This window comes from Elephantulus edwardii, unplaced genomic scaffold (genome assembly GCF_000299155.1).
Source record: "Elephantulus edwardii isolate Elephantulus edwardi_28Jun2011 unplaced genomic scaffold, EleEdw1.0 scaffold00106, whole genome shotgun sequence".
NCBI classification, from domain to species: Eukaryota; Metazoa; Chordata; class Mammalia; order Macroscelidea; family Macroscelididae; genus Elephantulus; species Elephantulus edwardii.
Window position 1 is genome coordinate 338,009 of NW_006399856.1, and position 15,249 is coordinate 353,257.

The 15,249-nt window shown below is 45.2% G+C and overlaps 1 protein-coding gene across 3 annotated transcripts in view; it reads right to left on the bottom strand.

The window, feature by feature from the left end:
* Window positions 1-1,116: 1,116 nt before the first annotated feature.
* STK36 (serine/threonine kinase 36) overlaps window positions 1,117-15,249 on the bottom strand; it is a 32,637-nt gene continuing 18,504 nt past the window's right edge. Inside the window, exons 12-26 of one of the 3 annotated variants that reach the window (XM_006891893.1) lie at window positions 13,858-13,955; window positions 13,325-13,430; window positions 12,259-12,409; window positions 11,945-12,072; window positions 11,332-11,436; window positions 10,960-11,058; window positions 10,784-10,872; window positions 10,486-10,549; window positions 10,179-10,289; window positions 5,396-5,479; window positions 4,623-4,797; window positions 4,263-4,410; window positions 3,854-4,001; window positions 2,500-3,246; window positions 1,117-1,266 (exon numbers count right to left, since the gene is read on the bottom strand). In XM_006891893.1, the coding sequence (XP_006891955.1) occupies window positions 1,117-1,266; window positions 2,500-3,246; window positions 3,854-4,001; window positions 4,263-4,410; window positions 4,623-4,797; window positions 5,396-5,479; window positions 10,179-10,289; window positions 10,486-10,549; window positions 10,784-10,872; window positions 10,960-11,058; window positions 11,332-11,436; window positions 11,945-12,072; window positions 12,259-12,409; window positions 13,325-13,430; window positions 13,858-13,955 (2,403 nt within the window). The remainder of the gene's footprint in view (window positions 1,267-2,499; window positions 3,247-3,853; window positions 4,002-4,262; window positions 4,411-4,622; window positions 4,798-5,395; window positions 5,480-10,178; window positions 10,290-10,485; window positions 10,550-10,783; window positions 10,873-10,959; window positions 11,059-11,331; window positions 11,437-11,944; window positions 12,073-12,258; window positions 12,410-13,324; window positions 13,431-13,857; window positions 13,956-15,249) is intronic. The other 2 variants (XM_006891892.1, XM_006891891.1) reach the window with 2 other exon arrangements.

The following is a 15,249-nucleotide window of genomic DNA, read 5'->3' on the forward strand; positions in this document are numbered from 1 at the left end:
GAAGAGGGGATAAATAATGAACACTGCATTTAAATAAATGAGGGAAAGAACTGTCTAAAAGAAAGATATGATTAGGTATTATTTGCATGACAACAGTCCTGAATAAGAGATGCACAGCAAAGTGGACTGGGGGGCAGGGAGGAGGAGGAGGGAGGAAATTGTGTGCAACAATGAAGGAATGGAAATCGAAGTTTTCTGTAAACTCTCAATAAAATATCAATAAAATTAAATTTAAAAAAACAAAACACCAAAACTAGTGATCAGGCTGGAGATCTCAAAAAGAACCCCACCCACCCCTTTGTTTAATCTTACCCTTTCCTATTTCAAATCCACCAGCACTGATGTGGAAACAACCACATGTAGTAATCTGAATAAAAGAATGCTGGAAGGTAGGAAGATATAGATAAGCCTACATACCCAGCATATGAGGATATCAACATGAAGGACAGGCGTACCTCAAACACACCACCCAGAAGAGAAGAGAGAGGCTGAATCTCCTAATCCATTACTCTGGAAGCTCTAGGTAGGATGAGACACATTTTTTATTAAAATGATTTATAAACAGAATTTTTTTTAAAAAAAGACATACTCCCCTACCACCACCCAAAAATGGGAATATGGACTAAGGTCTGGGGCCCTCCCTCAAATAACAGACACTGGTGGCATTTATCCCAACAGCACAGAGCTTAAACAATCTCTGTTTTCATCACTACTCTGAAGCCAGTGGATTCAACCCAAGAACTTGGTGGGAGGGTTACAGCTACTCCAAAAAAAGATCTTTCGTCCACTGTCAGGTACAAGATCTTTCCAGAAAGTCCAGGATTCAAGTTCCTGCAGTTATAAGCTCATTACTGGGAGAAAAGACCCCTGATACAGAGAACAGAGGAATCTTCTCTGGTGCCAACAGCAATGACGCATACTGGTTCTTATTATCCTGCATCTGAGAGGCAAGGAAAGAACTTGATGCGTACACTTTTTCTAGTTTCTCAATCTTAGTTGACTTGGCAATGTTATCTCTTCAGTTCTCAGTTGAGTTGGCGACTTGCATAGTAGTAAAAGGAAGAGTTGGCAACCATAGGCTGAGAAGACTAGAGGCTCGGAACCCAGTGTCTGAAATCATGTGTTGTGGGTCGGCCTCAGGAGGTGGATAAGTTTTCTGTAGTGCTTGGCAGAGATAGGTCTGGGACTGCTGCTGCTGGGAGGTGGCAGCTGATTTCCCAGAGAAAACAAGGCTAATTTCTCACTGGCACCTAGCGACACCAGCACCTGGAGGATAGAGAAAAGATGAAGACACAGGGTGTGAGGCTTCGAAATAGTAGTGTCTGAGATGCAGAGAAATTCCAATCGACCCAACAATACAAACTCCAGGAAAGGAAGTAAGAAAGGGCCTTGGGAACTCATACTGGAATAAGAGAAAAGTTCTACTCATATTACCCTTTGGCTCCAAGGGACTCACAGACTTGTCCCCAGGAAGTGGTGACAAATGCAGTAGTGCAAGGAGGCCAGATACCATGGGGCTGGACTACAGACTTCTGATCTGCTTTCTCTTCTGGGGTGGGGAGCAGCTGTGTTATTTTTACTTTCTCTGGCCCTTTCAGAGAGATGCTCATGGTCCTGTACCTTTATGCCCCGTTACTTCCTGCTAAACACAGTACCACACTGAGATACTGTAATTTGGGATGTTAGTCTTATTGTAAATGGATGCATGTTTTCAGTTGGGCTTTTAATAAACACTGAATAAAGTGGAAGAGTAAAAGTGAAGCTTAAGAGCACAGGCTCTGAACTCGGGCTCCTGAGTTCAAATGTCCAATCTTACATGCTAGCATTGTAACTTGAACAAGTTACTTATTAAATTCTTTGAGCCTCAGTTTCTTCACCTTCAAAATGATGATAAGCATAGCTTAAACCAGATCTTAAAAGTAAAATGTTTAGCATGGTACTGTTCATACAGTAAGCGCTAACAAAGATAATGACCTTATTCTAGGGTTGTTGTGGTTGTTGTTATGTGCCATGGAGTTGCCTGTGACTCACAGTGACCCTATGTACAAGAACCCGAAACCCTGCTCTATCCTGTGCCAAACTCACTGTCTCTGACACACCCACTCCCATTATCCCAATCACTTAATCAATCCATCTCATCGAGGGTCTTCCTCTCCTGCGCTGTCCCTCCAACCTCCCTAACATGATGTCCCTCTCCAAGGACTGGTCCCTCCTTGCAACATGTCCAAAGTATGTTAGATGAAGCTTCAGAATCTTTGACTCCAAGGAGCACTCTGGCTTCACTCTCTCCAGGACAAACCTGTTTGTTCTCCTAGCAGTCCACGGTATATTCAACACTCTTCTCCAGCACCACAGCTCAAAGGTGAACACTTATCTAGACTTGCTTGCTCAGAGGAACCCAGCTTGGATTTCTAGATGTCCAAATTCCTTAAGAACTCTCTCTGAGCAATGTGAACTCTACAGGGCCTGATCCTGGCTCCTGAGTCCCTCAGGACATACCTGATGAATGCAGGGTTCCTGCTGGAGGCTCCGGAGGGCAATGAGAGCAGCTTCCTTCACGTTTGGCTGAGGGTCTCCACATGCCATCTCGAGGAGCTGCTGGGGTACGTGGCACTGTAACAGCTCCTCCCCTAGTCCCTCCGGCCCCAAGTTACCCAGAGCTGAAGCAGCATTGCGTCGGATACCAGCCTGAGGATCTCCAAGCAATTGAGCCATACTGGGCACTGCGGCAGCCAGGGCAAACCCCAGGGGGCCAGCCTGGTAAGCTGCATTGCCCACAGCAAAGCTAGCGCTGTGTCGAACAGCAGGGTCTTTGTCTCTAAGCCCCAGCAGGAGAAGGTTGAGCAGTCCAGTCTGGCTCTGCAGTGCTCCACGCAAGGCCATGTTGTGTTGGAGCATGTGTCCCAGGAGTCTGTAAGTGCGGGCTCGCACAGAATTTTCTGGGTGGCCCAAGAGGCTGCGCAGGGGCCGATAGGATTCATCAGAGCCAGCCAGGAGCTCTTGGATAAAAGACAAGTGGCTGGGAGACATTACCCGTGCCGTGTGAGCCAGAAGCGAGAGAAGATCAGAAGTCAGCAGTAATTGATCACCCAAGAGGGCTAGTGATAAGAAGGAGATGATGGGGCTACGGGAGGCAGCCACTGTATTCACAAACTGACTGAGAGAGGTGGAATCCGTGAGGGCCAGGCGCGTGAGAAGGCCCATGGGCAGCTCAATTTGTGGCAACAGAAGATGGTGGCAGCAAACCTGGAAGGATGGGGGCGCAAGAAAAAGGAGTTAAAGGAGAGGGTGTACCTGGCAGCTAGGACTGGTAAAAAATGGAAGGGGGATCAAAACCAAACAGGAGTGAGAAACACCACAGCGAAGCTGGAAGACTTGGCCAACTCCTGCCTCACCATTCCAAAGGAAACATACACTGGAGCCCAAAAGAGCAGGTTCTTTCAAAGTTCATTCCTTGCTCTTTGAAGACTCTGAATCTCTGCCTTTTAAAACCTCACTTCTTATACATATAAAAAGAAATTAATAAAAGCCCAAGGCTCATTCAAGAAATGCAGAGCAGCAGTTCTGGTAACGAAGCAGAATCTCCAGTGCCCTAGACTGGGATGTCAACCCCAATGAGCGCCAACAGAATCCAGATAATGGGCTGACAGGGAGAAGAGGTAGCAGGCCCAGCTGTGACTACATGCCTCTGCTCAGGTCTGAATACTTTCTCCATTCCAACTCCTAAGTCTGGCCATGTGCTCTACTTTTCTAGGGGCCAAGGAGAACTCTGGAATGGCAGGAAGTGAGTAAGAGTACACAAGTGGACCGTCTTCCTCTCACACTTTCATGCTTAGGTAGTTTCCCCAAGTACCTGGAGTAGATGGGCTGTAACTTCAGAGTCCCTGAGCTCAGTCAGGATCCCTGCAAGGAGGTCAGCATCCACGTCCAGGGCAAAGGGGAAACAGAGGAGCTGGCAGACAGAGAGTACCATAGCAGGAAGAAACTCAGACCCGTGAGGCCTAAGCAGGGGAATGAAGAAGGATAAACTTGAATTTTATCTTGCACCTCTTATGCCCTTTAAAATTCTTATCTCTTTCTTCTCAAATTCCCTCCTCCAGCTCCCCTTACCCATTCTCAGCAACTCAGGTTTCCAGCTTAATCTTAATTCCCTTTTGTGCCTCACAGCTCAGTGTCAGCTACTCCTCTCCTGCTTTCCCATCTCTACTCCTGACTGCTGATTCCCTTCATCTTCTGTTTTCCTTCTTCCAGCTCAAACTCACGCTTGGCTCAACTGAAGCAGGAAGCTGGGAGTAAGCAAGTGCTTCAAGGTAGACATGAGGATACTTCCACGTTGGGACAGGTGATTCAGGCACAGCTGGGGTTCCTGGGCGAAGGTGGCCACGGCCAAGCTCAGCAGGGTAACCATGCCTGGAAACACCAAGAACGGGACCCAGTGGTGCAAACATGGAGTGGTGGTGCCCCCTGACTCTGCCCTAACCAGTTCTAATGTAGACTCGGACATCCTCTTCCCAGGCGGCAGAAGTAGCAATCTCTGTAGGCTAACTCAGTTCTAGGCTGCCTCCTTCTGAAGAGAGTTTAATATAACAGCCCCCACAAAAGGAGACCATGCTGAAAGGCACCTTGGGGTGAGATCAGTGTCCAGTCTGGCTCTTGGCTTTGTGGACTGGATAGCAACAGCTCTTCTTCCTGTCTAGACACTTTCTCAGGTAGCCGCAGGGCCATAGAGAAGCGGTGCCACAAAATGGTCCACATTTCTGAACTAGCCACATCCCTCATCAGGCTGGTCTTGCCCTGCTGGAGACAAAATTAGAAGAAAGTATGGTGGACACATAAGTAAGGAGTCAAAAGGTCATTTCCATGCCTTTCCCTGACCCAGAAGCGCAGAGATTCTCAGAAATAATGTTTTCTGATTCCTATCTAAATTTTCCCTGGTGTCTTTTCCCTTTTTAATTATACCTTAACCCAACCCCAACGACTGCTCAACTGATGTGTATGTCTGCCGAAAAACAGAATCACAACTTTCTGTTCCACTGAATTCCAAAGGATGCAGCTAAGTCGTTTTATTTAAAGGGTCTACATGGAAGGCAAAGTCAGAAGTTAAAGTTATTGCATTGGTGTCAGAATCAACTCAGCTGATACTCCTAGAAGGTTTTCAGAGACTGTCCATCTTCCTCCTTTGGAGCTGCTAATGGATTCAAACTGTCTGCCTTTGGGTTGGCAGCGTAACTCTTTACCCAGCAGGCCACTAGAGCTGGCCCTGCAGAGCAGATGTCCTTTTTTAAAGCTAGTAAAGTAGGTCTGAGAGGTTAATAGGAGTTGTTTCTTCTGTTGCTTATTGTTCAGTGGCTCTCCAAAACACCCAGTATCTCTCTTCTTTCCTCCCAGTCATCACAGAAAATACCTGGGTAAGGAGTTGTAGTAGAAGGATGAGGAGGCCATCATAGAAGCCACAGCCACCTGGTGGAGCCAGCCGAACCTGTGGGAGAGAGGCAGGAAGTAAAACCATGAGAGGAGATGAAGCCGCCTCACGGGCCTGTGCACCCTAATCTAATCAGACAGGAAGATCCCTTTCTTGGTCTGGTGGAGTGGGAAAGGTTCAGGAATTGGGAATCCTGGCTCCTGCTATTCGTTCAATGAATAACTCTATTTGAAGAGAAATATACAGCTTGGTGGGGTAAGCAGACATGGAAAGAAGTACAGTTTGAGAAGACAGTTGCTATATAAAAGATTGTTGTTGTTGTTGTTGTTGTTGTTGTTATGTGCCATCGAGTCGTTTCCGACTCATAGTGACCCTATGCACAACAGCCCTAAACCCTGCTCTATCCTGCGCCAACCGCACTGCCTCTGACACACCCATCCCGATTACCCCAGTCACCGAATCAATCCATCTCATAGAGGGTCTTCCCCTCCTGCGCTGTCGCTCCACCCTCCCAAGCATGATGTCCCTCTCCAAGGACCCGTCCCTCCTGGCAACATGTCCAAAGTATGTCAGACGAAGCCCCAGAATCCTTGCCTCCAAGGAGCAGCTTGGTTTAATCCTCTCCAAGATGGATCTGTTTGTTTTCCTGGCAGTCCAGGGTACATTCAGTACCCTTCTCCAGAACCACAGCTCAAAAGCATCCACTCTCCTTCTGTCCTCCCTAGTCATTGTCCAACTCTCTGATGCATAACAAGCGATTGCAAAGACCATGACCTGTATCAGGCGCACCTTAGTCTCCAGAGAGACACTGTTGCTCCTGAGTACGTTTGAGAGGTCCCTAACGGCAGACTTTCCCATCCCGATACGCTTTTTGATTTCCTGACTGCTTAGGGGGCATAACTGAGATACTTGACTGCCTCCAGGAGGCGGTAAAATGATGGATGAAGAGTTTCAAAGGCAGACAAGAAAAGTAAAAGTAGGGAAGAGAACGTTTCAAGTTAAAATCATAATTTATGTAAAGTTAAGTAGGCAGGAAAAACCAGTGAACTTTGAAAATGGTAACTCTTGGGTTCAATAATGTATACTGCACTGAAACAGAGGAGGGAGAAAACTGTTTAAAAGAGATATGTGACTAGGTATTTCTGTCATCACAGGAGTCTAAAGCGAGGCCTACATGGTGGAGGGGACCTGGGGGAGGGTTTGTAAAACAATGAAAGAATCTTTTCTTTTACTTTTCCATAATTTTTGACTCCTGTACTTATAACTTGTTAGTCAAATTTGTGTCTTCTAGGTTGCAACCCCCCCCATGATACATCTTCAGGGATATGAACATGTACGGCCAAGCACAATCAATAAGAGTGCATCTAAATTCCAAAATCAATCTCCATAATAGTCTATTTGTTTCCTACTGCCAAAGGGGCCCTTTAGAGTAGTGAGAGAAGATCTTCACCCTGAAACCCACAGCGTCCCTTTTCAGCAGGAAGTAGCTAAGAGAATACGCCATCCCCTTTTCCTTATGACTCAGGGTGAAGTCTCTCTCAGGGAGGAGTGATAGGGAATGGCAAAGGACACACTGACAAAGGAGATTAATCAGAACTGGCTTTGACAAGCACTGTGGCATTTGGACAAGAACAAACTGGGAGGAGGGTAGAGAGAATGGTGCAGCGGTGAATGAATGGAAACCTAAAATCTCTGTAAATGTTTACGAAAATTAATAAATTATAGAAAAAAAAAAAGAAAATGGTAACTCTTATGTATTGCAGGATTTTAGAGCCCAGAGGTAACAGCACATGAGCTTTAAAAGGCAGACTGAAGATTCTGAATGGAGACTAGGTTCTGCTTTAAAATTTGGAACATGGTGCTTATGAGTAGGAGGAACTATACTGCAGCTTCCCCGCACTGTAGGCTGGACTGAGTTCAGAAGACATCTTAACATTTATTTCTTCATCTCTTTGATCTTTTCAATTGCTCAAGCAGTTATTTTGGGAAGTTTTTAACAACCCCATTAGAGATTAGAATTTGAAAAGAATCAGCTTCCTCTAAGACAGGGCCATTTATATCAGAACCATTTTCTAAGTGAGCCTAGAATTCAACCAGACTCCAGAGAATAGCCTAGTCTCCGGAGATTGGGAAACTCAGAAATAAGAAGGGGGTATGACAACAGGCAAGAGAGTTGTTGTTATGTGCTGGCAAGAGTAAGAGTAACAGTCTTTAATCATATATATTTTTTTCTTCAATTTACTTGTTGTGTGCTGTTGAATCAGATCTGATCAGCACAGGAAGAGATTGCCCCTTCTTCTCCAGTGGAGAATCTGGTGGATTCAAACTGCATACCTTTGGGACTGTAATGTTGTTGTTGTTGTTAAGTGCCAGTAGCAGGCGACTCATAGTGACCTATGAAGGAAGAGTCCTCAAAGCTTGGGTGTCTCTCATCCTATCTCCAGGTTCATAAGGTTTCCAGAGGCAAGCTATTACGGAAGTGGATGTCACTCCTCCTTCCAAGCTTTTAATCAGGGAGCTCCACCCCACTCTCTGTCCACATTGGGTAACCAGCCATTAACGCATTTGACACAGTGTCACAGTGTTCAGCCTCGCAGCCACCACAAGTTACCACTGTACAAGCAACTTGTACACCAGGGCTATACGACCTAGATGAATGTCTGAACAAAAACAATAAAAGACAGTCCTGAGGGCTGCAATTACAATTGGGATTGTAATAATACTTTTATAAGGATAAGTCTAATCTAGAAAGAATTTTGAAAAATACTTCCTTATCAAGTTTACATCTTTTTTTTTTTTTAAATTTTTTTTTTGTGTGTGCGTGTACCGTCAAATCAGATCTGACTGGTACAGGAGGAGATTGTCCCTCCTTCTCCAGCAGAGTGTCTGGTGGATTCGAACCGTGTTCCTCTGGGATTGCAGTGCAGCTTCTTGCCACTAGGCCACCAGAACTCCCCAAGTTTACATCTTTTAACTATTCTAGTTTGCCTCCCCATGCTGCAATCCACACCTAAGTGGCACTCCCTCTATTAACATAATAACAGGACTATCTGTCCTTCTATCAAAGATGACCTTTAAAAAAAAAAAAAAGATGACCTTTACAATTAATGCTGTTGTTGCTGCTTGCCATGAGTTGACTAAGATTCATAGCAACCCTATGCACAATAGCTCTGAATCCTCCTCTATTCTGAGCCAAATCCACTGTCTCTGACACACCTACCTTCAGTCCTGAGTTACTGTGTCACTGCATAAGAAAGAATAAGATTAACTGTTTTAAACTTTGGCTAAATTACCACTGAACTGTAGACTTTATTTTCCCATCCTTCTTTACATGATGTGTTGGATTCTTTCCCCCTGAAACAGTTTAGATCAGGAAAGCCAGCATTTGGCTAACTGCAAGCAACATAGACCCAAAAACATATTCTACAAGAGCGGCTTAGACACCTTCAGGGTTAGATTTCTGTTAAGGGTTCCCTCTTAACAACTTTTAATTCTGCTAAAAACATTCTGGTGACTTGTCCAGTGACTCCTGTATGATTGGATGAAGACTGTCACAGTTGCCTCCCGGCTTGACCACTCCTTGAACAAACTTGATAATGTCGAAGGCTCTGGGCCTGGTCACAAAAGCCCACACCTAAGATAATTAACAGAACCCTAGCCCCAAATTCAGAGTAAAACACAATCTTCCCTAGTTCTTCTTAAAACCCCCTATAAAAAGGAACTGTCCTTGACTGCCAAGGTGTCATTCTGAACTTCTCCACACCCAATACAGGCTTCTCAGACAACGCAATAAAGGCCTGTTAATGCAGCTTCTTTCTTTCTCTCTCTAGCTCTCAACTCTTTTTTCTATTTAACATAGATAAGCACCATCTTGAAAACGCATGTTCCATGATGACCAAGTGCCACAAACATCTTCTGAAATTTCCTTAATTGTGCATACTCATGGCTGTCTTGATCGTCTGTGCATATGCCCCACAAAGCCTGATAGATTCATTCAAAAAACTCCACCAATTCTATGAATAAACGTGATATCCCTCCTCACCCACCTCCAGAGCCTTTAAAAGAATAAATTCATATAGAATAAACCATCTGTTGACAGGCAAAAAAAAAAAAAAAAAAAAGAATAAATTCCTCCTTTGTTCAGTGAGTCAAGGGGTTCTCTGCAAAATATTTCCACTAATAAACTCTTTAAGCCTGAAATCCTGTTTTGCAATTCTTACTTAACAGGAGGAAGAACCCAAATTTAAGGAGTGAACTGCAGGTATTTCTTGGCAATCACATTTAAGGAGTCATCCCGCTATAGGACTTGATCTCAGAAGTCAGTTACACACGGGTATGATAGTTTGTCCTTTTTCTTCACTGCTGTAGCCCCAGAGCCTAGTATGATGTCTGGAACTCAATAAAAATTGATGTCTTTGATAATACTGGTTAACAGATGGCCAAATTTGCTTTTAAGAAAGCTCGTTATGGTGGCAGTGGAAAGAATGGGAGAGTGGAAAACCTAGAAGTAGAAGATCCTTCAGCAGGCAAAAATAAGAGCTTCTGGTAGACAAGACTGCAGGCGGCCAAGGACTGTACCTCCTCAGAGAATTTAAGTCTCTTTTCTTTGCCCTTATTTCTTTCTCTCAGGGGGGCCTATTATTTAAAAGCAAAGGATAAAACAAGAAAGCCTTCTTATTCCTTCACCACTCCCTAGCATGTCTTGAATGCTGTCTTGAAGGTCTGATTCAGAGAAAAGATGTCTGTGCTTTCCCACCTCTGCAGGGGCAGACAAGGCATGAGTGGCTGCAGCTATCCATTCTGCAGGCAGGAGGTCAAGGGTTACCCCCTGCTGACAAAGCTGTTCCAACAGACAGGCTGCTGCGCTCTGTGGGCGAAACAGAAGGGGGAGAAGAAATGTCTGAATCTGTGTGTTATTCAACACAAGCAGAGGAGGAATCTGTCCCTGCCCTGGTCCAGATGAATGGCCCTAGAAACAGCTGCCAAGTGGGACACTGCCTTCCCTGCTCCCCCAAAGGATAGAGGATTAAGGTGAGAAGGGAAGAAATAGAGTGAATACTTACCACAAGTGAGACAACATGTGAGTGGGTAAAGACAGCAGCAGCCTCACTGCCTAGCTTCTCCAGTCTGGAAAAGGGAAACACACTGGAGGTGGGTAGGTTGTCTTCCTGTACCCTCTGATTATGCTCTTTACCTAGGCCATACAGCATTGCCAAGGCAGAAAGTTGGTGGGGCTCTAGATCTGTCTCTGTAGAGAAACCTTCACTCTCTGTTTCAATCCCTTTAAAGGGTAGGATGCGAGTGCCATTTCCTCATATACTACATCATCAAAGTTAGGACTAACTTGACTCTACGACTCACCCCAAAGGTAGTTCTTGGAGTCGAAGGACAAGAAGGGCAAGGAGGTAGAGAGTCACTTCAGTAGATTCTTCCCAATCTACTACTTTTACCTAAAAAGGAAAGCTAAGCCATCAGGCAACACCTCTGGTTGAGGTGGTGATGTCACTGTGAGACCCCCACCTGTGTTCCTAGCCTACCTTGCCCTGGACCAGCATCAGCATCGATTCCAAGGCCAGGGGCTCTTGCCCTAGAAGATGGCACAAGTGCTCACTGGTATGGCAACAGGAATAGAGAACCTAAGGGAGCAAGAAGAAGGCTCCCGTGAGGCAGAGAGGCCCTTGGGCTCCAAGGCTGGAAGGCTCAGCTGAAAGGCAGATAAAGTTTCTCTATAAATTTGGTATCTACACTTGGGAGTGTGAGGAATTCAGTCCATTTCCACTTCTTCTTTGAGTTAGGTGGGTATATGCTTCAGTTGTGGTGAAGCCTAGATAATGAAGGGGCCAGGGCAGTGAAAGGATGAATTTAAAAAGAGAGGAAGGGGCAGGGGTGGAGTTACGCGTAAGCAGTACCTTGAGAAGGTGTAGGCACAGAAGGGGATGCTGCAGGCCAGAGATGAGGGACAGCCTCAACTGACTGCTGTCTTTAGTCAGCTGATGTGCCAAATGCCGAGAGACCTACAGGGACAGACGGAAGGCTCAATCCTAGAGACAGTATTCCAGTCCTAATCCTCTCACCTCTCCAACCACTAGGGTGCTCAATTCCTGACTAGCTCCTTCCCCAGGTTTACCAGGAACCTCAGAGCCCATTCCTATCCCCAGTCTTCCTTACCAAAAGTGATACCTAGTTTGGCACAAGAGTAGGCAGATACAGAGAGAAGTGTTTCTGGCCACTAGAGAGCAGGAAAGCTGAATCCTAAGCTCTAGAGGAAACATCAGTGGCGGCTTCAGCCCAACAACCCCACCTGGGTGGGCAGCTTATCCCTGAGCTCCTCTTCATCAGGGGACCAAGGACACTGGGTCTCTGGCTCTATCATACTCTTCAAGTGGCCTGACCCAGGGTGGGAGCAAGTTTCTGCTATCACAGAGGCATCAAATGAAGGCCCTGAAAGCCTGTATCTTTCTGTCTATCTGAGAAGCTGGGTTAGCCTCCTGATAACCCAGATGGGAAGAACAGATACTCCACCTGCTCCTTGGCTTCCCAGCAGCCAGGTAGTCCCACAGGAGCAGTGCATATGGCTGCCAATGCGGAGGAAACAGCTCCAGGCAGGTCCTCACTCTGCTCCTTCAGCGACTGGCTCATCTGTGGGGCTCCTGGAGAGGAAGACAAGGGTTCAGGGTGGGCTCCAGTTGTTTCCTTCAGACCGCCACTCATTCCTTTACTTCACAGCCGTTCATTAAGTATCTACTAACTACCAGGCACTATTCTGGTAATAGAAAGAACAGAACCAGATCTATGCAACAATAACATCAGTGGAACCTCCCCTCCACACTCATTACCTGGGGGTGTGTGGAAAGGGTGCTGGGGAATAGTTAAGGCATGAAGGAGACCATCCAACACAGCCCGACGCGTAGTCAGCAGGCTGGAGTAAAAGGCTTTGGAGATGGCTGGGCTATTCCCGTCCATTGCTTCACATAGAACTGTAAAGCACTGAAGGAAGTCAAGAGTAGTGTTAATGTCAGGGCATCAGGAAGATGATGAAGTTTAATGTAAGGAACAAGAACCCTCTAAGAATCTCAGCGATGAAGATGAAAACCCTAGGGCAGCAGGTGTCTTACTCTAAACATTCCTTCTACAGAAAATGCATGTTTAACTGCTTTCTCAGCAAAAACAAGAATTCACTCTGCTGCTTGCTACATGCTGTTTCTCAAAGTATTACTTGTGGAACACAAGTACAAGAGCTCCTGAGGATTCCTACGTCCCTCCAAACCCAAGTCTCCCTGGTTTAGAATTTCAGTAGGTGGAGCATTTATTCTAAACTCTCCATGCAGGATGGCATCTGAAGTGTCTTGGCCAAGAGCACGAGTCACTGCTGCACATCCACGACCCAGGCTGGTTGTGGCCAGCACTTAAGTTAGACATTAGGAGTTTCTTGGCTCAAAAGAATTTGAGGTATTCAAACAGGCTCTCAGACCAGCAAAGTCTGAATGTACCAGTAGCCGGAGGAATGTAACTATTTCTGTGTTCCCAATTAGAAATGTGAACAATGGCCAGGCAATTTCTAACCTCTTGTTCATGTTCCTCTCTCACTTAATCAGGTGCTATCATTTAGAACGCCCATTCAATTTTCCATTCTCTGGCCTTCACTTCCAATATCTACAGTTTACTTAGAACAAAGTTGAGAACTACTGGATGATCTGTAGATCACTTTCCATCCTCCCAATTAGATAACCCTTCACCCCTTAATAAGAGAACTTCCTCTTACTCCCATAGTGTGTGGCAAACAGAGGCCATCCAACAAATGTTTGTTGTATTAATTTATTCTCATCCTATGCAGTCAGAAAGAAGAGAACAAGAGAAACATGGAGGGAAAGAGAGGCAGGAATATGGTGTGGAGCACATTACCGTAAGGCAGTCCCTCCGCAAAGTCTGCTCAGAGTCATCGGGTTGGGCCAGCAGTTTCCCCAAAAAGTCCAGAAAGAGGCTGGAGGCCTCCTGGAAGACCTGCAAGCTAGGAAACAAGTGAGCCCTTGGTTTCTTCTCATCGAATAAAGGGCCAGATGTAGCGACTGGGCCAGTTCTGGGTGCAAAGAATTTGCAAAGGAATGTATCAAATTGCTCTCTTCTCTCTTCCATTACACACATTATACACACCCAACTTAATACACATACACATCCTCCAAGGCCCTGCTTTATCATTTTCCCTAGTTATTCACTACTGGACTTTTTCATTTAGGGCCAGGGTTACTACTGTTTCTTAGAACCTGAAAGTCTGAGGTATCTCTGAGTTTATTTAAAGGATCAGCTGGATTAATTTGATCCCTAAACTTGTTGCAAAATTTCTTCTCATTTAGCTTCCTCCAGCTGGAGAAAGGAAGAAAGTGAAGTAAAAAGTGAAGCCCAAATGGCTGACCGAGGATAATTGCCTTTAACCCTACCTGTCACTTGTCTGGCTCCTCTCCAGGTTGAAGGTGCAGGCAAAGTAAGCCTGAAGAGTAGCCAGCAGGTCCCTTAAGAAGGTACCATACCAAGATTGCTGCCAGGGAAGATAAGTGAGAAAAGGTTATTAAATGTGGGGGAGGAAAACAGAGAGTAGGAAAAATGGAAAAAAGGCACAAGAAGATCTAGTCAAGAGGGCCAAACCTTGAAGAACAGAGACAGATCTCGCATGGGCATAAGAAACACACTAGGGATAGCAAAGTGTCAGCGGGCAGGCTGTCAGCAGCCTAGAAATGAGTCCTCTTTAGTCTACATAAAATTTTAGTTTGAGGAGTGTTGCAGGGTCAGCTTTTCAAAAGACCTCAGTATTTTTCTAAATACCTTAGAAATACCCATGGGGAAAAAAAAAGAAATACCCATGATAAACAACCCAGGTGCCCATCAACAAATGAATGAATAGAGAAGCTGTGGTATATTCACACAATGGAATACTATGCTGCATTGAAAAACAAAGAACTCATGAAATATTATACAAAATGGGTGACCACGGAGGACATTATGCTGAGAGAAATATCTCAGTCACAAAAGGACAAGTACTGCATAATGCCACTGTTATAGAAGAGGACTGACATGGGAGCATGGGAGTTGGGGGGAAACTAAGAAAAGAGGGTATAAATAATGTACACGGCATTGAAACAGATGGGGGAGAGAACTGTCTAAAGGATTATATGATTAGGTATTATTGGCATGACGAGAGTCCAGAATAAGATCTGCATAGTAAAGTGGTGATAGTGGGGACTGTAACAATGAAAGAACTTTTTCCCCCAAGAAAAAAGTGAACTGGTAGGGAGGGGGGACAGGGAGGAAAATGTGCAACAATGAATGAATGGAAATCCAAGTTTTTTATAAACTTTAAAAAAACCCAACCCACCATGCCTATTGGCACTTATCAGAATGCAGCTTTTCGGTTGCCTAAGTTATTGGTTGGTATTATTGTTTATTATTATTATGTGCCATCGAGTCGAGTGACCCTATATAAAGAGCTCTAAACCCTGCTCTAAGATGAAGTTTTATCTGTTTTGTTTTTTTTAAAGAATCTTGGGGGGATGGAAGAATCTTGGAAAGCTAGACCACTAAGGTCTGCAGTCCCACATGGCAACAGTGAACTGTCACTGAGAAGAGGCTGTCCTGTTTAGACTGGGCATGTTTATCACATTCTCCACTCTTCTGTCTAGTCATACACATACTCTACTTCATGACTAACACGATCTACATGGTCCCAGGAGACACTGTGTACTATTATATGCTGTTGAGTTGGAACCGACCCACAGTCCTTCCAGTTTATTTTTCTTTTGTGGGCAGCGGGCAGCTGCAGGATGAAAGGGCTTAGT